Source organism: Columba livia, chromosome 10 (assembly GCF_036013475.1).
Source record: "Columba livia isolate bColLiv1 breed racing homer chromosome 10, bColLiv1.pat.W.v2, whole genome shotgun sequence".
Lineage (NCBI taxonomy): Eukaryota > Metazoa > Chordata > Aves > Columbiformes > Columbidae > Columba > Columba livia.
This window is the reverse complement of record NC_088611.1, coordinates 21,368,406-21,390,375: the sequence shown is the minus strand read 5'-3', so window position 1 is coordinate 21,390,375 and position 21,970 is coordinate 21,368,406. Positions and strand designations below refer to the sequence as shown.

At 39.6% G+C, this 21,970-nt stretch overlaps 2 protein-coding genes across 15 annotated transcripts in view; both read right to left on the bottom strand.

Annotated features, from left to right (window-relative positions):
• Positions 1–4,229, bottom strand: part of ASB14 (ankyrin repeat and SOCS box containing 14) — a 35,552-nt gene extending 31,323 nt beyond the window's left edge. For 4 of the 7 annotated variants that reach the window (XR_010475187.1, XR_010475188.1, XR_010475189.1 and 1 more), the window contains exons 1-3: positions 2,342–4,229; positions 1,060–1,270; positions 509–564 (exon numbers count right to left, since the gene is read on the bottom strand). Coding sequence is in view for 3 of the 7 variants with exons in the window: in XM_065075784.1 (XP_064931856.1) it covers positions 509–564; positions 1,060–1,187 (184 nt within the window). In the remaining 4 variants the exon portion in view is untranslated. The remainder of the gene's footprint in view (positions 1–508; positions 565–1,059; positions 1,271–2,341) is intronic. The other 3 variants (XM_065075784.1, XM_065075785.1, XM_065075786.1) reach the window with 3 other exon arrangements.
• DNAH12 (dynein axonemal heavy chain 12) overlaps positions 4,155–21,970 on the bottom strand; it is a 60,832-nt gene continuing 43,016 nt past the window's right edge. For 7 of the 8 annotated variants that reach the window (XM_013369604.3, XM_065075723.1, XM_065075720.1 and 4 more), the window contains 24 exons: positions 20,859–20,948; positions 19,714–19,854; positions 19,327–19,568; positions 18,833–18,980; positions 18,365–18,510; positions 17,996–18,210; positions 16,912–17,104; positions 16,191–16,383; positions 15,071–15,243; positions 14,425–14,565; positions 12,960–13,118; positions 11,813–11,957; positions 10,944–11,094; positions 10,369–10,622; positions 9,787–9,927; positions 9,179–9,316; positions 8,138–8,371; positions 7,535–7,720; positions 6,975–7,078; positions 6,488–6,692; positions 6,156–6,293; positions 5,945–6,036; positions 5,561–5,628; positions 4,155–4,452 (listed from right to left, as the gene is read on the bottom strand). In XM_013369604.3, the coding sequence (XP_013225058.2) occupies positions 4,262–4,452; positions 5,561–5,628; positions 5,945–6,036; positions 6,156–6,293; positions 6,488–6,692; positions 6,975–7,078; positions 7,535–7,720; positions 8,138–8,371; positions 9,179–9,316; positions 9,787–9,927; positions 10,369–10,622; positions 10,944–11,094; positions 11,813–11,957; positions 12,960–13,118; positions 14,425–14,565; positions 15,071–15,243; positions 16,191–16,383; positions 16,912–17,104; positions 17,996–18,210; positions 18,365–18,510; positions 18,833–18,980; positions 19,327–19,568; positions 19,714–19,854; positions 20,859–20,948 (3,888 nt within the window). In that variant the 3' untranslated portion in view covers positions 4,155–4,261. Of the gene's footprint in view, positions 4,453–5,560; positions 5,629–5,944; positions 6,037–6,155; positions 6,294–6,487; positions 6,693–6,974; positions 7,079–7,534; positions 7,721–8,137; positions 8,372–9,178; positions 9,317–9,786; positions 9,928–10,368; positions 10,623–10,943; positions 11,095–11,812; positions 11,958–12,959; positions 13,119–14,424; positions 14,566–15,070; positions 15,244–16,190; positions 16,384–16,911; positions 17,105–17,995; positions 18,211–18,364; positions 18,511–18,832; positions 18,981–19,326; positions 19,569–19,713; positions 19,855–20,858; positions 20,949–21,970 lie in introns of those variants that run through there. The other variant, XR_010475183.1, reaches the window with a different exon arrangement.

Below are 21,970 nucleotides of genomic sequence, written 5' to 3'. Positions count from 1 at the left end.
TCCCATTACTCAACATAAAATATACATCAAGCAGTTTTTTCTCAGAGGGTGGTTTATGGGCATGGAAAATCAATGACTGACATCAGCTCACAAAGCATTTTGAATTAGACATTGAAAAAACTTACTTAAAATTAATGACTTAAATATTTCAAATATAATCCTCTCTTACGAGCAATAGTGCACGGAAGTTTAATGTGCAAAGTAAACAGGTGTCCTAGTGAAACCCTAGGAAAAATATTTAGGTTGGCAAAAATAAAATGAAGCTGATTTAACAGGGTTGGGACGTATCTCGTTATTCCTGGTTTTACTAACAATCTTACTGGAACTTTAACCAACACATTATTATGTTTCCAATTTTATTTCTCATCAAGAAACAGCAAAACTCTCTTGGCTGGAAAGCCCGTTTAAGCAGAGGCCTGGTTTCTGCTCGTGGTTTTTATCCCGTCAATAGTGCAATACCCCAGAGATTCTGTGGGGCGTAGGCTCAGCGCAGAGTATTTGTACTCACCTGTCCGAATTGCTGCCATTATCTTTCCACGCTCTTTACTTGCAATGCACTGGAAACTGCAGAAACAGAAAAAAATGAAGCCAGAAGTAAAAATTAATGTGAAGTTCAGGATACAATTTAAACACCCAAGTCTAGACTACACGTTAGATTTCTGTAAGACATGTAAGGTTTTGTCAGGGTTTAACACACTAAAATGCAGTTTTTGTTGGTCTTCCTCTGCCACTATAAACATTGGATTTTTCACACACAGGCCAAGAATTAAATATGAAAATGATGGAATGGTACCATATACTTTCACAGCACATCTTCATAAAGCCTTGTACTCATTTAGCTATTGATGTAAACCATCACCTGAAAGTTTCATTCATTCCATATTTTCAAGGAAATTGGTGTAATTTTTAAGGGAGAACTCAGAACAAGCGAGTGGTTTCCAGTATCCATGAGACGAGGTCAGAGCAATACAACATATGGAGTCACAAAGGAAAATAGGGTTACTACATGCTTATAATAATGCCAAGAAAATGCTTGAAATGGAAGTAATAACTTCTTACCTTCCATCCTCTGTTGCACTGCTACTTGTTTCCATTTTCTGCCTGTCTTGCAAGCTCTCCTCAATAGCTCGTTGGGTGGGGATTTCATCATCGGACCGATCATCAAGCATATACGTAGAACTATACATGGCAAAGCAGCACAACCGAGGTCACTTTTTGTAGGGAAATGCTGCTTTTGATTGGAAGCAGATGTTAAATCTTCAGGTTAAATCTGAAGTAACAAAAATAGCAACCACTGTTTAAGTATCAAGAGAGATGAAACAGAGCTTAAAATAAATGAATCTGAACTTGTCTATCTCAACCTCCAGTTTTCTCTCAAGTATTTAAGTTTGTGCTGCACAGAGTTATTCTATTTAGAAGCGAGTTAAGGTTTTCTATTCCACCATGTCTCTTGTTCACACACCAAACATACAGAATAGCTACTTGTTCTGGCATTACTTGTAAGAAAGCAACAAAAATAGTTAAAACTGAGTTTTCAGATAAATAGTCATTCCCTGTTAAGTCTTTTGGACACTCAAATACCATCACAGTTGTGCTCTGATGTTTCCTTAGTAGCAAACCAGATGCACAGTAAGACTGGGATGTTGTGTCGGTGTGTTCTCAGAGGGCCTTGGTGGTGAAGGGCGAGTGAAGGACATGACATTTCTTAGTAATAGCTTTTGTTCAACCTGTTTCAGCAGAGATATTGTTAGGGCCATATCTCGTATGTGGGTTTGTGCCATTATGTGCATCAGCCTTGCAACTGAAACAATATCAGACTCCATGCTTGAGAGACAACCAACTTGAGCGCTCCATGCACGTAACCTGCAGCCACGCAGAACACACAAACTTACAATTCTGCATTCTCCATCAATGCATGCCCGCTTTTTCTAATCCTAGTAAGGAATATATATAAAATACTGCCACAATATATATCCAAATACAGGCAGAAATAAAACACACTGGTCTAACCACAATGCAGTTAATTGATTAAAAAAAAAAAAAAAAGCCAAATTGAAAGGGGTCAATTAAAAATATTTTTACTCTTTTAAGGTTGTAATACAAACAACAGAGCACAGGAATAAATCCTATTGACAATATTTGTTAAGTCTAAATGTTAAAATTTAAGAAGCAATCATAAAAATATTAACAACCGATTCAATCATTAAATAGTATAATGTGTGTAGATGTACACTGTTATATGCCTAAGCAGCCACACTATTATCTTGTCTATTCAGCTGCACGCTATTATAGATTAAACTCACGGGCGTTCTGTTAGGCTCAAACCTCTCGTCTGTTTTACCTTATTAAAACCTCCACTTTTGTCTTTCAGGAGAGTTGCCCTGAAAAGAAAAACCAAAAATACAGAGCAAAGTAAAACAAAATGAGTGAGGAAAACTCAAAGCAAATAAATAAATTAGCAAAATGAATGAGCACAGAAAAATGGAAGAAGTTGTCAGCATGTCACTGAAAAGTCTGGAATAATTCTAGAAACAACCTAAAGTTGAGCAGCAGCAATCCACAGCAAAGCTGCACCATCTAACGAGTTACCTGATCCACCCAACGTGTGACTGCAAGGCCTCGTCTGTATTTGTACATGCAGCAAAAACCAGAAACATACTACTATGCAGACAAATAACTGTTAGTATTCAGTTATAGCTATAGTACAATGAGTACAGAAACATTTTAAATCTAGACTATTTTTTCAAAAAAAACCATACCAATTTTCCTATGAATTGAGAAAATACACAGTTTTCCTCACCTTGCGAAGGAGGGAAGACCTCACACTTTGAACAAGTGATTATTAAATTGAAACTGATCTTTTCAGGATTGAAAATGATCTCAGTAGAGCCTACGTCCATTAATAGCTGACTATAAATACCCGATCATAAGATCCTCTGGGACTTTCTCCACGTTTCTTTCATACGGGTTAGTTATGGTTATAATCTGGCCTGACAAATGGGGTCAGCAAAAGAAGGAATTAAAAGCCCAGTTTCTTTGTAAAAGTACTCTCGTTAAAAGTTTCTGGATTGAGAACTATCAGTAATAACTATTACATTTTGGAAAGAACATTCTTTAGTGCTTTCCTGAGAAAGTAAACTGAAGATACTGTTAGGACGTGGCTTAAAAGAATAAGACTAAACCAAATAAAAGTAAACATAAGCAAATCAAGCAAGAACTCTAGTAAAAGTTACTATGTGTTTCTGAATGCTGAATCACAATTGATAGAAGAACAAACAAAAGATAAACACGTAGAGTCTTTAAAGGGAAAAGCAGTCTCAGTAAGACAGCCCCAGGCTGGCGTAGCACCCAGCAGCAGGGAAATGAGGGACACGGGAGCCGGTTCTAACAGGGAAGGTGGGATGGACAGACTGTCAGGTGCTTAGTTTAGTCCTACTGGATTTTACAGAGGGATCCTTAGGAAGCAGTGATGGCGGCTGTGTCTGAACGCAAGGTGGAAAGGGTGCTTTCAGAGAGGAGATGTAGGGAGGATGCTTCAGTTGCACGTGTTCGGCTTTGGGGGGGGTTTTGGGGAGGAGGGTGGAAAGTGCAGAATCAGTGAAGGAACTGAAACAGGTCTGCCACTGTGCAGCAACGGGAAACAGGTAACACTTTGTGGCAGGAGGTCACGAGGGAGACTTTATGATTTATTCTTCACAGAAACTCTTTTCAAAAAGAACAAACCTTACAGAAAGCAGAATATCTGAATTAAATCCTGAAAAGACAAATTTGCTGAAGGAGGAAGACATCAGAAGTACCTGCAATGGATAGTGAATGATTTCTCTCATACTTCATTCTTCATTGTTGCTATGACAGAACGTACACTATATATATAAATCCAGATGGAAACCCCAAAACTTACCTACCACCTTTCCATTCACTTTTCAGTACTCTTAATACTACAAGTTCATTAATTGTAATGTTTCTCTCAAAGTGCAGACTATTGTAATATTCTATGAAGATATATTTTGTAATATTAAACTAATGCATAAAATTGATGCTTACACATTAATAATATTACCAAAGGCTAAAATCCTCACTGTATCTTGTATAGTTTGTAAAAATGCTAATGCTAATACGTACTTATATAAGACAAAATATTAAGGGTCAAAAAATATTTGCATGCCCTCTTTTAATATAAAAACCAAAGTATGTTCCATTTCCTCTGTAAAGCAGCACAAAGAACAGGCTGGTGTGCAGGCCGGGTGTGAGCCGGCCCGGCTCAGTCGTCCAGCTGGCAGAGCAGCGCGACGCCTCGCTTGATCCAGTGCTGCACGGGCTTATCCGTGTCCAGCGTCAGAGCAATGACGAAGTTAGTAGAATGTCCCGTGGTGGATAAGACTCCTTTGCGCTCGCTTGTCTTGTAGAGCGGGCAAATATATGCATTAGATTTCTTTATGTCCGATTTTGGAGCTTCAAAAAAAAAAAACCCAAAATAATATATTACATTCAGTAAATCTATTGATGGAAACATAACCTATGTACAAATATTAAGTACTTACAGTAACATCCTTAAAGCTAAATAAAAATGCAAAATTGCTTTGTGAGTAACACAATAGAATTAGCTGGCTTGTGTTGTGATTCTTGTGTGGTTTGTTTTGGTTTTAAACCCAATTAGTTCAACTACAATTTGTTTTCAGGGCTGGATGCCTTTCTGTGCTTCTACCAGCTTCATAATCATTCAAAAACACACTAAAAATCTGAATAGTTACATATTTAAGCACAGTTTATACCTGAACTCTTAAGAGCTCCACCAGAATCCTGGTGCAGCAGCCACAGAACCCAACTGCAGCTCAAGCCACCGGAGACCCGAGGACACAGCTCCATGGGGACTCATTGCCAGCCTGGGCTGCTCACATGCAGAATCTAAACCCCTGCATGTCGGAGCAGACTCATCCCACCTCCAGAGAAAGCACAGGCAGAACAAATGGAAACTCTGTAAGACCGCCTAATAACATTTACATTGCCACAGTTGCAATAGAAAGTGCTGCTTGAGTGAATAAATAAAACCAGGGATTTACGGATCCTGATCAAAGAGAACAGGAGTTATAGAAAATATTTGTCTATAGTATGACAGACAACTAGCATAAAAATAACCCGAGCAAACTTTACTAAAGCATGTGAGGCAAACAGAGTCCCTGTAAATCAATCAAAAATTCCCCTCAAGGAGAGCCAGGGGTTCAAGCACCACGTGCTTTCCTACCCAAATTAACTTTTGGTTGAAAAATAGATTTGGCAGCACCTAAACATATTTACAAAAACTTCATTTCACTAGAGCTTTTGTCTAATCCATAAGTACAAACATCTATGGGGAGCGGGACAGGCCCGTTGCTCAGACGAGATGAGACTGAGTCAAAGCAGCAGCCCAATATTTGCTGAAGAAGTCCTAGGTCAGATGCACATGAATTCCGTGCACATTTGGGTACTCTGGTAGGGTGGAAGCATTGATCTTCTGTAAAAAAGGAACTGAGTGTTGCAATTTCTTGTTGAATAGCTCATACTTCATAGAAATGATACTCACTTGGTTTTATCCAAATGATTGGCATCGCGTCAAACAGCACCTTGGGATGCTGCTCGGCTAAAATTCCCCTAGTGAGAGAAAGCAACAAAGTCATTATTGGTGGCTTGGTGTTAAGCCAAAGAGAGTTTTGGCGTGTGTATTTGGGTAGTTGTTTGCCTGATGTTGGGCATTCTGTTTGGCTTTTGCTGTTGTTTGTTTGTTCTGTTTTGTGTGTGTGTGTGCAAGTGTGTGGGGTCTTTATTTTTCTTCCTCATTTTCCGTACATGAAAGGTTATTCCATTTGGTGTGTTATTTCAATAATATGAAAATTATCACTTCAAACAAATCTTGTTTGAGCACCTAAGAGAGCTTTCCAGAACCATAGTAAAACACTTTGTTACTGACTTGATCCTGTCCCAGCGAGCTCCGTCCAAAAATAACCCGTGGATATAAACACCATCTTCTGGTGCACTGTCAGCAGTATCCTGAGGAATAACCTACAAGAAAGGATTCCATGTTGTTGAACTTTCACAGCTGTGTGCTTTTTGAGATACTATGCCAATAGCCAATTTTCAGAAGATCAATCCAAAATGAGAATAATATCATTGATCTTTACCTGAAATTCATATCCTAGAAGGTCAATAGGGATCCTGTGCTTTCTAGCGTAGTTTTGCATCGCTCCAGTTAAGAAAGCTTGAGTAAAATAGAATCCAGACAGCCAGAAAACCGTGGGCTTCCCTAATTCATACCAGTCCTGGAAAGAGGAAAATGACATATTCAATAATCAGAAAAAGACAAATCACACATTGTTTGACCATTTTCTACAAGCTGTACTCAGAAAATCTAAGTGAAATCTATCGCTCCTTTCTCAATACTCTTTTAGTGTAAAGGACAAATGGCATGAAGTAGCAGATTAAATAATTGGTATTACTGCCTCTTGTACATCACCTGTAAAAATCTCAGCCTTTGTAGAAGATCTAGAATATAGCTCCCCAGTGGTTTCAGACTTGGGTATGAACGTTTTGCCCACTTCTCAGGAACTTTTCCGACCAGCAGGCTGCCACACACAGCCTCCAGCTGGGCATCCATAACCACCAGTCCTCTAATGGCTTTCTTCAGGTTAATTAGCGTAATGCGAATCGTTCGGATTAAACTAGAAATAAAAAATAAAACGAAATTTCCATGTTTTGATTTGTAAAACAAGACATGCCCACTGGAAGAAAAGGTCATTTTTCCTAATATCTATCCTACATTCTGACTTCCCCCGAGGAGTAATGGTGCTTCACTGCAGATATCACTGCAGACAATTAGAAGGGAACAAAATAAATAAATACAATTTCATACAATATAGGGTTTACAGTGTACGATTCGAAAAAAAGCTTTTTCTGCAAATGGAATTATTTTGGATACATTTAATAAAATATAACACCCTTACTTGTTAAATCTTTCCATTTCTTGCACCAACACAGTGTTCATACTTTCTTCATACCTCACAGGATATTTACTTAGGCTGCTTTCAATGTCAAAATCATTTGGAAGCTGAAAATGACAACATATTTGGAAATCATTCCATACATCATTATGCACTGGAATTATATTAAAATTATGCAAATGTGAAAAATGGCAGAGTAATAAATACCATTAAACTTTCTGAAGAGTATCTTATCAATACAGTATTTAACTTAAAAAATGGGTTTTTAAAAGCTATGCTTATCTTTAAAACAACCTAGATTTTTTTCATACCAGGAAAAGTTCTAAACACAATTAAATTTTATTAATTTTAAACCGGTTCACATGAATGAATCGAGTGTTCTTCCAAGCTGGGTTTGCTCCAGTTTCTATCTCCTATCTCCTACCTATTTATTACTTTCATATCACACTAAATTCCTCCCAGGTTTTCCTTTCAACATGAAATCAATTTGACACTGAAGATTCTGGTTAAAGCATTTCTGCTTTGTAAAAAGACAAATTGGAGTAATTGGTATAATACAATACCTTGCTGAGGATATCATCTGCAATGTCATACAGAGTGCTGTCACCACCTCCAGAAGTTCCCTGAGCGCCTCCCCCTTGCGTTAACAGCAGCGATTCAAAGATGATCTTAGTTTGCTGAAGATCTTTTGAGATATCCACATTTTCGTGCAAACCAAATATCTCTGGTTGCTGAGTAAAGGGAAGACCCTAAGACAAAATAAACAGTGAAGGTGTGCAGGAGGTAAAGCAGCATGCTGGGAGTTAGAGCCCAGTCTTCCTTAGGAACTCGGGTGAAACACCAGCACTGACTTCAACCGAAGATGGGTACGGACCGCAATGGTAGGCATTGCAGGCAGTATTGGTGCCAGAGACAGCACCGCACAGAAAGGCATCTCCCAGGAACTCTCGACTGTCTGTGCTGTGTCCTCCTGTCTACTTACTGATTCCCTCAACCCCTCAGAAACATTCTAGCCCATGGCCAGGATCAAACAAGGATGTTAAGCAAGGAGCCAAGCACAGCTTAATGGGCCGCAAACCCACCTTTATAACACAGAGAAGCCCTTAGGGATTGCTTTTTAGTGCATCAGCATTCTAACAGTTCAAAACCTTGTTGCTGCTTCTTACCTTAATAAACTCAATGTAGTCTTCATATGTGCCTTTTGGTGGAGCAAAATAGTTGCCACTGGGAGAAAAAATGTAACGAGGATTTTCAATTATATCTGGATTATAGAAGTCATCCAGCATCGTCAGCAGTAAACGCCTGTCCCAGTCGTCTGTCACTCGACCTCCGTAGTTGCACTCACCCGTCAGGTAAGATATTGCTTCAAAAGGAACTTGGCTATATTCGTTTATGAACAACTGAAACAGAAGACATGAGTAATTCTAGACACTCAAAATATCTGCAGGACTGCAGTGTGACCTACGGACTAAAGGGCTGGAAGCTGCAGTGCAGGCAAATCTGCAGTTTATGGACTTTTCTCCCGAGTTGTTGGAAATTCAAGTTCTGACTTTTTTTTTCAGGTAAAATTACTGTTTAAAATTAAGAGGAGTTAGTAGTAAAAGCCTCTTATAAATATCCAAATTAGTAAGTCATCCAAGTCATTCTTGAATTGTTTACAACTGCATAGTTTTTCCAGTCTAAACTTTCTCGGCGGTCACTTTTCTGTGTCATAAAGAGATGTGCATTTCACGTTACTTTTCTTCCAATCTTCAGAACCCTCTCATCACTTCCATTAACTTCTTGATACATTTTCCAACTGTTCAGCCTCAGCTTCTGTAATTCACAGTTTTAGCTCTCCTGGATTTCTACACAGACTGAGGAAGACTCAAGGTCACGCAGCATTCAGCATTTCATTTTAGGGAAGAAGAATAGCCTGAGGCTCTGTTTAACAGCATATGTTCCTACTAACCACAACAATATAACTCTTACTATATTCATATTTTCTCATTATATTCCACGTGTCTGAATCTAAATCTCATGAAGAACGATTTTTTATTTTATTTAATTTGTAATTTTGAAAACGTGTAATACGACTGACATTCCTTACCTTTGTAGCTGAAGTAATGAAAATCTACGAACAGCTGATGAAACTCTACACTCCTTTCTATCAACTCATCCCTACACTTCACAAGGTCGGGGTTAAATGTAGCAAGAGATGATTTTACCTGCAGCTGCCTGATACTGATTCGCAAGTCTGACTCATTAAATCCATAGGGTATATTCCAACCAAGGGGCCCAAATTTTCTTCTCTCCTGAACAAGAGCATGGAAAAAACAAACGCCAAAGAGCAGTTTCTCCCAAACCTTTGAGAAAAACAAAACAAACAAGTATTATTAATGAGCCTATATGCTCATGCTAGTCTGTAATTTATATAGAGGACACAGCATTTGATTAGGGTACAAACACATGGAACAATTAGGCGTGCCGTGGTTATCTGACTTGGTGGTTCATCACCCGTAGGACATATGGGTACTGCAGCCAGAAAAGATCCCAGGGCTCATCATCTCAATAATGATGTCCATGAACGCTCAGTTTATGTACATTGTGTAATATGCATGTGTAATATTTATGAAACTTAAGAAAGCCTCAGAAACCATTTTACGTATTGCCATCTGAAGTTACCTGGCAGAGTGGTTCCTCAACTAATCATCTTTATCATTGCAAAAATCACAACCACAGTAAAAATTTAAGCTTATAACAGTCACTGGACAGAAATCAGTATCCCTGTGGATTAAAAACAAACAAACAACCTGTCAAGAGATAGATACATTACCAGCTCTTTTTCAGGGCAGCCAGAGAAGAATTCAGGATCAGAAATAGGATCAGAAAGATAGGACTGCAGCAGGTTTAATCGGAGACCAGTAGGAGGCTCATTTGTCATCTTCACTCCATTCTGCAGAATGGTTACTGGAAACTAGAAATAAAAAGTAGGCAAACTGCATTCAGAAAGTATGGAGTAGATGTCATATTGTTACAAAATATATCATTACCCTGTGTTTGTTATCTAAACAATTATCTGTAAGAACTTAGATTTGAAACATCAACAGCTTAAAAAAAATCTGAAACGCATCAAGAAAGTAAGACTTAATTATATATGCTGGCAAAGGGCAGTTCCATTCACTAGTACACAAAATGGCACACATCACAATATCAAAATATTACAAAGGAAGCTTGATACTATTATATTTATAATTATTTTTTAAACGTCCTTTCTTGATGAAATTATCTCTTTACCAGCCTTGCTGGATTTCAGAGCAGTTCTGTATTATCAGCTCATTCAGGGGTATGGATATTTCCTGAAAGTGCCTTCACCTTTTCCTTTCCCCAAATACAGCACGTTGGGCAGTGCAGGTACCTTTGGTGAGGGGTAACTAGTCAGCCAAAGCCTGAAGTCTGGATGACATTTTTCGTTGCTAAACTCTTCACATATTTTCTCCAGCATCGGCATCCAGGAGACAGCTAAATGACAGTTTTGCAAACAAACCCAGGTTCCTTCTTCCATTGCTTTTTCAATCATTTTTGTAGCTATAGGTCCTTGTCCTTGACCCAATGAGATGGACTCAAACTTATCTCCAACCATCTCTTTGTCATTTGCAAATTTCAAGAGACCTTGAACAGAAAGCATACAATTTTAGTATTTCTTCATTAAAAAGAAGCTGTGTCAGGAAAAAAAAATGAAATGTTTATTACTATTTTGATAAACTGTCCATACAAAAGATGGTATAGCTGTGATGTAGAGTATAAAATTCATTCCGTTTACAATATCATTCCCATTTTTAGGGAGCACAGAATTTGCCAGTGTGACATGATGTACTCAAATCTGCTTGCACAAAGTGCAAAATAATCCTCAGTGTGCACTGAAGGGGATGTCCAGGTCCCTAACTGCAAAGCTGTGCCACACTCCCATTTTCTCTTTCTGTGCACACTTACTAGACATGGGATCTGCTCCCGGAGAAAGCACAAATATCAGAGGGACTGTAGAACGCGAATCCAGGTAACTTCTTGTCAGATCAAAAGGTGGTGGCTCTACAAACTTCTTCCCCAGTTTATCAGTGACAAATGTTGTTATAGCTGGAACAATCTGGTAAAAATATGTAAATACAAACCATTAGCAGAAATTAAACGCAACTGCATATTTGAGAGCGTCTTTTATGTACCGTATATTAGTTAAATTCCTGACCTACAGACAATTCTCTGGGTTTTTGGGGGTATTTTTTTTTACATTAAGACTTCAGTTCAGGCTTTACCTGATGTGAAGGACCAGCACACTCCCCTTAGTAAATATTAATGTGATTATTTCAAATCAACTCTAAGGAGCAATTGCAATATGTACTTTAAATCCTAATTTTGATTGTTCCTAAAGTCCATATAATACCATTTGCTACACACCCCAGATGCAGAAGGTGTTACGAGTTCACCTTCCTTGGCTGTCCAAATCAACACATTCACTCAGTTTGCCTCGGAATGTCTTGTCTGGAAGCACATTGTACCAGATACTCAGAATTTGTTCCGGCTGATGTAATAAATCCCGCTCCCGCGTATACCGGGTGCACCACGTGAACAAACACTTGCAGAAAACTAGAGCAATGAGAGTACTCTGAAAGATGCATCAAATCACATTGGACAAAAGATCTCTGCTGAGGCTTGTGGTGTTTGTTTTGCTCAATTGAAAAATAAGAATAGTGTCCATATTCCTCATAAAATATCATGAAGAACAAATTAGTTATTTTAACGACTGGTGCAAACTGTGCTACAAGACACAGAACAGTCTACAAACACTTGATAACAGATCGGTTTACCTTGTCTGGTCTTAAGCACCGAAGAATTATCATCTTCTGTAATTCATGTAATGTATTATTAAATTCTTCTGGTAACGGAAAGCTTTGTGGCTCTTTGCTCTCATAAAGTTTTTGCCATTCACCTATATTTTCAGAAATGTTTCTCCTAGAGAAAAAAGTATTTGCAATGACTGTAAATACCTGGAGTCCTTTAATATTTATCAAAAACCAATTGCATTGTATTGTCGTACACCCCACTCCACATCTACATCAGTCAATAATCCTACACTTGAGCTTCTCCACGCTGACGAGTGAAAAAGAGAGGATCTTTTCCCACCGTGCTACTGCAGACGTACAAACCTCCACGTGGAAGGCTCAGAGGTGACAACAGGCTCTGCCTGTTGCTGCAGCCAGCACTGCTGGGACCTTCACAGCTCTGCGTGAATGTTCTGCTTCTCACGTTCCAGGAAAACTCCACTCTCTGAATGAAGAAAATCACCAGGAAATTCAACCAAGGAAAAGAATTCTTTTCCTTCCTGCAGCACGCAGAGTACGTGCTCTGAGATGGGACAGCTCTCAGAGTGGATAAAGGCTGGATCAGCCACTTTGCTACTGAAACTCCAAAGGGAGAGAAACACGAACAGCCTCAAACAATTTCTTCGAGGAGAACAGTGCTTCTGCAGTCAGACCCAAAGCCTCCAAACATCCAGGCTCCGTCAGCTATTTCCACGCAAGGCTTGTGCAGCCACACTGGCTCCAGAACCTGGGGTTAAATTCTACTGAAATCCAGGGTGAAATTTTCCTGATTTCAGAAGATGGAGATTTTAACAGAAAAATCCATCTCTCAGCAGTGCAGTGGAGTTTTGCCAAATACACATCTTTTGGCCTGCACCCATCCCCTGGAAACACTGGGGCTTTACTGTGGAGGCATTAAAAGGAAAGTTTCTTTAGGGAATGACTCGAATAATTTAGGAAAATAATTTAACTAAATAATATTATAATCAGCCAACAGAATGTTTGACTTCAGTAAGTGGAGCAAACCGAGTGATGACAAAAGGGGCTGGTTTTACAGTGGTGGCATTTCGTCACGGTTTGGAAAACATACAGGAAATATTTCTTTCAGGATGTTACACATAACTGGTGAAAAACAATTAACACTTGACCATACCTCAGTTCTTTCAAAGCCGGCATTTCACTTGCACGACATAATTCATCCCAGCTCTTATCTGGTAGCCAAGATGGATCTGGATTCTTGTACTGATTTTTGAGACCCACACCCCCAGTTAGGAAGAACACAAACTCTTGATATTCTATTTCATTTTTAGCCCTATATTTAAAACAAACAAACAACGCCAAACAAAACAAAAGCCAAAGATGCATAGTACTCAGTTATTAAGACACAATTTTACATCATATAAAGTGTTATTTTAAATCAACTACACTTCACTGCCATTAAGTAGTACTTCTACTGCAGTAACAGCAGAGATTGGATCTCAGTATTCTATATAGTTAAAAAACTGTATGATAAAAATTACTGATTAACACCACAGTAAGGGTCTCAAAAGGTAAATGGTATATATCAGCTTATTCGCTTTTTAAAAAAAGTGCAATTATTCCTGATTTTTAAAGGTTTTAAAGAAAATAACAGGTTCTGAAAATACAGTAGCCTTACCAATTGGCCTAGGAAGAATGGCCCCTACATACATTGTACACATTGTAATTCAATAAGTATGTACTTTATAGTTGTGCTCGTGCAATTTTGAACTTAGCTTTCCTTTCTGGAAAAGATTGCAATTGAGATCTCATGATATATGCAAAAGGGGGGAGAAGGGGGAGAAGGGGGAGAAGGGGGAGAAGGGGGAGAAGGGGGAGAAGGGGGAGAAGGGGGAGAAGGGGGAGAAGGGGGAGAAGGGGGAGAAGGGGGAGAAGGGGGAGAAGGGGGAGAAGGGGGAGAAGGGGGAGAAGGGGGAGAAGGGGGAGAAGGGGGAGAAGGGGGAGAAGGGGGAGAAGGGGGAGAAGGGGGAGAAGGGGGAGAAGGGGGAGAAGGGGGAGAAGGGGGAGAAGGGGGAGAAGGGGGAGAAGGGGGAGAAGGGGGAGAAGGGGGAGAAGGGGGAGAAGGGGGAGAAGGGGGAGAAGGGGGAGAAGGGGGAGAAGGGGGAGAAGGGGGAGAAGGGGGAGAAGGGGGAGAAGGGGGAGAAGGGGGAGAAGGGGGAGAAGGGGGAGAAGGGGGAGAAGGGGGAGAAGGGGGAGAAGGGGGAGAAGGGGGAGAAGGGGGAGAAGGGGGAGAAGGGGGAGAAGGGGGAGAAGGGGGAGAAGGGGGAGAAGGGGGAGAAGGGGGAGAAGGGGGAGAAGGGGGAGAAGGGGGAGAGGAAAAGCAAAGCCACTGATTTTCAGAAACACGGGAACATCCTTTTCATAGCTTGTCCAAAGGCCACACATAGCAGCGATACTTGGGCTCACATACTCTTTCAATCGTAAATAATATCAGTATTAGAAAACCCCTAACCATTCATGATGTCACTCTGAAGGCTACACAATCAATATGTACAAGAACATGTTATCTTATCAGTACCTTTTTCTACTATAAGAAAACCATTAGTTTCTGTTAAGAAACTTGAGAGAAATGAGCTTACATGAGGAGGTTACAACACAGCAAAAACGAGAAGAGCAGCTTGTCCTTTTCAAACAGGGAGCGACACACATTGCAATACAAATTGTATGTAAAGTGGTCTCTTAGATATCGAAGTCGCTTCTCCAACATTTTGGATTTGTTACTAAAAAGAAAAGAAGAAACTGAGACTTCAAATTGAATAACGTAGGCAAATCAGTTAAGAAATCTAAATCTATTTAGGGTTGCAGAGGAATTCTATTTGGCCCACAGGCTCCACAAGGGATTTAAATGCCCATCTTCCCCAAATGATACTCGTTGTTTTACAGCTCTTTTAAAAGAAGTCCCAAGCAAAGTAATGAGCTGAAATGAATTTGCCAGATAGGGGGTGTTCATAATGCACAGTGTTCATAATGGAGCCCAGTTCAGGATCAGACTTCACCCTTTCTGTAAGTCCCATTCTAAAAATACTTAAATAGAGCACATGCTTACAGTTCATTGTTTGCTCCAACAGTAATTAGAAAGAGCAACTACTTTATTAATAAATCATCATTTGTTTTAAAAACCTGCATGTAATGAGGAATAAGAGATACATGGTTTCAAACCAGAGGGAACTGCTCACAAGAGGAGAATGAAAAGACCTTATTTGACAGCAGAAAGCCGGTATTTACCTCTCCTGAATGGAGGTGATGAAGAGGTTGACAAACCAGCTGAGGGAGTACTGGTACATGGGATCGATGTTGGCCAGGTCGGCGATACTGAAGAACAGCACGGAGGAATGCTTTGCGATGGGGCGATAACCTTCGCGAGATTCAGCTATTTTCAGTTCCGTTTTCTCTGCAATCTACATATCAATAGTAATTGACAAAGAAAAGCTTTCAATACTCTCTTTTGTACAAAAATATTACTCGTTAATAACATTATTAAAATACTTCCATACAGCACTTTGTTATGCCAGAGTGAGGCAAGTTTTCTGTTCCAAAATGCACAATCACAGTAGGTGATAAATCCAATAGGTAAACCAAGTATTTGCCCTTAACGCAGCACTGCCTGATTTATTTACTTGATACTACAGGACGCAAGAGTCGAAACAAAGGAGGCAGAGTTTCGATGCATCACCTAGTATCAAAAGTATCAAACTTTATCTCTGCAATATTAAAAAACATGGGTCATTTCAGACTGGTTATGTATTTGAGCTCTGGCTATTTTACCGTCAGTCGGCTTTATACAAAAAAGTACTTTGAATATAAAAAGGTTTTTCAGTTTTGACTGTCGGCCATAGTCTGGGATCACGTTTGATACGCATTGGCAAACAGCAGGAAGGCCAATACCAGCTGAAAGAAAAGACTAGTATTGGATTTCTGTTAAGCCTACAGTAATATAAAAACCAAAAATGTTATTTAGCTCTCATTGAATTCAGCTGGTATTTTATGCATTAGGTATAACAAAAATCTCTGGCCTTGTATACCTATATCAGTCACCCAGGTTATTGTCGCACTGAATATTTTTGCCATTAAAAAAAAATAGTTCCTTCCTAACTTAACTCCAGAAGTTTTTACTTTCCACTCAGTCTTACAGATAGATGCATATTCCTTAAAAGATGTTTAATTAAAGACTGAAGAAACCATCAGTGAAGACTGAGAACGGATCCAATTTTATTTATCTTCACTTTTCACAAGCACAGAATTTCCTCCTGCGCTTTGCATCTAACGTGCCGTCTTTCTGCTAGCGGCAAATGTTAACATTAATTTCTCTGTGTCGTTAAGGAAAACATCCATACGCACTCCTTACCTGCTGTTTTTTTGTGACCTCGTTAGCCATTAATTTAGCAGAATCCAAGATATCAACAGCAGACTCATCTTCCAGTATATTCACTTCAGAGGACTGTAAGGTTTCCAAAATTTTTCTCTCAGTTTCTTTGAGTTGCTTTTTATTCTGTGCAAATTGGAGGATGAGAGCATTCCTTTGCTCTTCTAATTCCGGCCTAATTAAAAAAACCACAACAAATCCAGCCAATGTTCATCTTGCACTGACTGGAAAGGACGCCCACGCCCACGACTCCCCTCTGACTACAATAAACACTTGTGAATATTCTCTTCAGTTTAAACAGGTTGTTACTGTTCAGCAGATGTTTATAATTCTGGGCAAAGATTTCTTTGCCCAGCTTCAGTGTTTGGAAATGATGGTCTAAACTTTAAGGTCTTAGGCTTTTTGCATATCAGAGCATACTAGTTTTCCTTTATTATATCTCTGCTGCCTGAAAAATGATTTCACATCTGCTGTTTTAATTAACTTTTGAACTTGTGGACACTTACCCCACAATAAATGTGATTATTTGTCTTTTTCTAACAAAATTTTTAGATATGACAACTAGAAAAACAATCTTTTTAAGCTCTTGCTGAGCAACATTTACACCACGTAACATTCATTTTGCTTTACAATAAATTCATCTCTCATTTCCCTGGGATTACACCATCATAAAATTACCTGGCTATTTGCTATAGAGACTCACCTCTCTTTTGCCACAACAATACCAAGCAATTGGTCTTCAAGTCCCTCTGGCGTTATCATAAAATTGAGTAAAGAAACTTTTGTAGCGATTTCAGGCATATAATGTGGATTTCTCAGTTTCGTGGTAATAAAAAACTTGAAGTCTCTGGAATACTCAATAACGCTCTCGCCAAGCTTGATGCACTCCACGCCTCCTAAAGCAGAGGTCAGAAATGTTATGAAAATCATTAACTACTTCAGTTACTTACAGAAAAATAATTCTTTTGTGATGAAACAATTCCTTGTCAATGACAGATTTCCCGAAAAGTGAGAATCAAGAAACAAATCAGTCTCATACTCTGAAAATCCCTCACAGACTTCAGTGAGGTCGCATTTTACTCTTAGCAGATGAAATTGAGTCAATTCAATTACTTCCGCACCTCCGCGTATACAATACTGGAGATGGTAACAGACGGCTGCGGAAATATTCTCAACTATGATATTCTTACAGACGACTCTTTGCTTGAACTACCTGTCTGAAACAGGAAACTGAAAATACAAGGGGTTAAGTGCTTTTTTTTGGGTATGTACATACGTACATGAAAAGCAGAAAAGATAAGTTATGTGAGAAGGAAGGAAAACATTTGTGCTTGTCTGCATTTTTCTGTCTTTTTCTGGGAGGAAAAGAAAGAAAAGTTGAAAACCAAATTCCCAGCTACTTAACAAGTTTCAGAGAAAACCATGAAGATTGTGCCTTAAAAGTAAAATAACTTGACAGCTTTTCTTGATTGGTACAAAGTTGAGTAAATGTATTAGACTAAAACATATGAAAGTAAACAAGCAAAACACAGTCTCATTGAGAAACCTCCCTTTGCAGAGTCAGTGTCTTCATTTAGTCTCCTATAGTGACAGGGTGAAGGTTTTCACATAAAACCACTACCACACGATGTATGAATAGTACTTATTAAAGGAGTAAAAGCTTCAGGCTGTTGTGAAGTCACCTTCCTCTCACCACAGGCAGCAGTACCAGAATGCAATTAATAACCCCTTAGACAGTACAAACAACTATAAAATGAACATTCATGTTAAAATTAATTTTGCTGTACCTTGTTTGAAAGTCTGTTTAAGTAGCAGAGGCTCAAGTGACGGGTCGAGCTCCTCTCCGACGTTCTCCAGCAGAAGAGGAGTTCCAAACTGAATGCAGTTCTCCAGGGTTCTCATATAATCTGTGTCACTGACCTTGATAACCCTCAGCTGGTTCTCCTTCTCAAAATTCTTGATCCATTTGTTTGCTTGACTTTGAGGATCAATCATTAATGGCCTAGAACACACAAGACCGTTTTCTCAGGGCTTGCAGGAGTTTTTCCAAAGTTTGTATTTTTTTGTCTCTAGACATTTAGTTTGCTTTAAAAAACAAAACAAAAAACCCACCACAACTTGTTTGCATTTGAAAATTAAAACTTTCTGTCACCTACCAACGTCTTGAATTGTCAACAATGACCCCATTGTCTATAGAAAACATGTCAGTCGGCAAGCCAGCAATATTCCAGGCTCTTATTTTTATTGGGTCGCCAAGAGTCGTGCTCAAAGAGAAAGTCTTGGAACAAGGGATTTTTTTCTCCTGGAGAAAGAAGAAAAGGAAAACCCAGTTATCTTTATGCCACTTCAATCCAAAGTGACAATGTGCATTTTTTTTTAAGAGTTCGAAATAGGTCAAGTATAAGTAAAAATTCTGGGAAAAACAAAATCATAGTTTCAATAGCTAACTGTATTTCCCCACTGAATATTTATTCTCTCTCTGAATTTTATATAATAGGATTTGTCTATTTTTTTTGTACATGAGCTTGACTAGGCAAATATTCAATAAACCACAGGTAAATGTTGAGGCCCTTTGCGGTAGTTAAAAAAAGCAAACACATTTAAAGCTAAGACAATCTTCTGACCTTGCACAGTTTGCTCCAGTCTTTGGTGCACTCTTGTCGAAATCCAGCAGTGAAAGCTCCCAGATACGCTATCACACCAGCTGATATCAGAACATCTCCTGTCAAATTATCATATGTGTCTTGAAGATCATTTGCAGCATCATTCCATCTATGACAAGCAGAAAATACAGAAAGAAAATGGTGCTGAAACCTCCACGTTAATGGTATTGATGATAAAAATCAACCTTTTTTGCTGTTGTTTATCTTCTGGTTGAAAATAAGGACACTGTTTATGTATTTTATTATCATTTTGAAGACTTTCTCGACAATTCTCCCAATGTTGCTGCCCATATTTTTACATTACAAACAATCAGGAACTTCTCAAGGGCCCAGACTGTTACAGTCCTCAGCAGTACGGCCCCCAGACAGATACACTGTTAACAGCTCAGAGAATTCAAGTTCAAATTCTACCTCTACAAGGGCTGTTATATCTGCCATTTGAACTTTAACCTGACCTGGATTTCTCTCCACCAAGGCCTCCAATCAACTTCTCTGCTCGTTCTAGTTTTTTACCACACAGAACAACCTGCAATTCTAAACGAGCCTTTTCTTCAGTTTTCTCAACGAAGGTTTTTTCCAAAGCAGCCAAACTGCTTTCAAGCGCTGCGAGTACTTCTCTCTTCTGATTCAAGATCTCCAGTGTCTCTGCTAAGGACTGCTGTGCCTCTTTCAAACGTTCTTTTTTGGGTGCAACCACCTATTCAATTATAACCAATACACAAATGCTTAAGGCACGTTTTTGTAACGTTATTATTTAATACAATGCTCAGGGTTAATATACCAAGCAAAGGAAAAGGGAAGATCTCACAACATTGAGGAACTAGGATCAAAACCAAACCCACCTTTGCGACCCTGTCATACACCTCCATCGCCGTAATCCATTTACACAAACCCTCTGCTGCCGAGGAAGCTTTAGCCACCTTTTGTGGATCAAACTCAGGATTATTCAAGTATTCAGTCCGAATCTTTTGCATGATAGCTGCCTGGATAACAAAAGCATTATAGCGAATCAAAGGCCTGTGGCTGATGCTTAATGACACTGATTGATTGCTGTTTTTCTACACAATGAAATAGGAAAGAACTACTCTACTAATTCTGCTAGAAACCGCTGCTCATTTGTTTCTTTTGATCTTTCTGTCACACTTTGTGAGCTTTTCCTGTTTTCATCCTAATCCTATCCTCATCCTTTATGACCACGCACTTGGTGTGTCTGCCATGCGACAGTCACCTAAGTGCTAGGAGCATTACGGTTCACACAGAAGCCCTAATTTATTCTGTGCCTTGTGCACAACACGCTAATTTCATTATTTGCTATCTTTTCAGAAGACATCACTGCTTGGGATAGTTACAGAAATGTATTTCTACCAATGTAAGACAAAAATCTAAATTAATAACATTGCTTGTGCCTACTTTTGGGAACCAGTTTTATAAGGCCAAAACATGTTCATTTTCCACTGAACTGGGCAAACACCAAGAATCACGTGGTTGGACTTGATCTTGAAGGTCTCTTCCAACCAAAACGATTCCATGATTCTGCTCCATCCAAGGCACCTGCTTATGGTCGTTTTTGGACACAAGATAATGGACAGGACAGTTTACTCTGATACAACTTTCTATGTCTTATTTTCAACTTTTGATGAGATAGTGCTTATAAACTGCGAAGTTAGAAACGTTTGTGCACAGAAGGACATTTCATTCAAATAGAAGACAGGCTGAATAGAAGCCTCAGAAATTCTGAAAGGTAACTGTAAAACCTTCTGAAACCTTCTGAGGAAGCTGGACTCCCTTGCCAGGACCACACTCATCCTGTGGAGATACCCAGTCACCTTGTGAAGATCCTTGGTCATAACAGAAGTTGACTAATTTGAGATAAATGGACTCTCTGATATAATTAATTCTTTTCTCTCTTTTTTTTTTTTTTTGTTTTTTCCCTTGCAAAAAGTGTCTAGGTGGTAAAAACCACTGAAAAATTAGACAGAAGGCTTACTGGAATATTGTCCTTGTCATACTCCTTCAAATCCTTTAAGAAGTTAATGTCACCAAGAAGTTTCTTGCTTGGAGACCAGTAATCCAAAATCTACAAAACACAGTAAGAAATATCTTTCCAAGCTTTAAAACAAACACACAAACAAATAAACAACAAAAAAAGACAAATCTCTTTTAAGTAAAGCTCACGCATATTTAGAACTGATGATCTGCGATCTTCTAGAGACATCAGTAATCACAGAATCACAGAATGTCAGGGGATGGAAGGGACCTGGAAAGCTCACCCAGTGCAATCCCCCCATGGAGCAGGAACACCCAGATGAGGTTACACAGGAAGGTGTCCAGGCGGGTTGGAATGTCTGCACAGAAGGAGACTCCACAACCCCCCTGGGCAGCCTGGGCCAGGCTCTGCCACCCTCACTGAGAAGAAGTTTCTTCTCAAATTTAAGTGGAACCTCTTGTGTTCCAGTTTGAACCCATTACCCCTTGACATGTCATTGGTTGTCACCGAGAAGAACCTGGCTCCATCCTCCTGACACTCACCCTTTAGATATTTGTAAACATTAATGAGGCCACCCCTCAGTCTCCTCTTATCCAAGCTAAAGAGCCCCAGCTCCCTCAGCCTTTCCTCACACGGGAGATGCTCCACTCCCTCCAGCATCTTGGTGGCTGCGCTGGACTCTCTCCAGCAGTTCCCTGTCCTGCTGGAACTGAGGGGCCACAACTGGACACAATATTCCAGGTGTGGTCTCCCCAGGGCAGAGCAGAGGGGCAGGAGAACCTCTCTGACCTACTGACCACCCCCTTCTAACCCACCCCAGGTACCATTGGCCTTCCTGGCCACAAGGGCCCAGTGCTGGCTCATGGTCACCCTGATGTCCCCTGGACCCCCAGGCCCCTTTCCCCTACGCTGCTCTCTAATAGGTCATTCCCCAACTTACACTGGAACCTGGGGTTGTTCCTGCCCAGATTCAAGACTCTACACTTTCCCTTGTTATATATCATTAAATTTTTCCCCACCCAACTCTCCAGCCTGTCCAGGTCTCTGATGGCAGCACAGCTTCCAGTGTCACCACTCCTCCCAGCTCGGTGTCCTCAGCAAACTTGTTGATA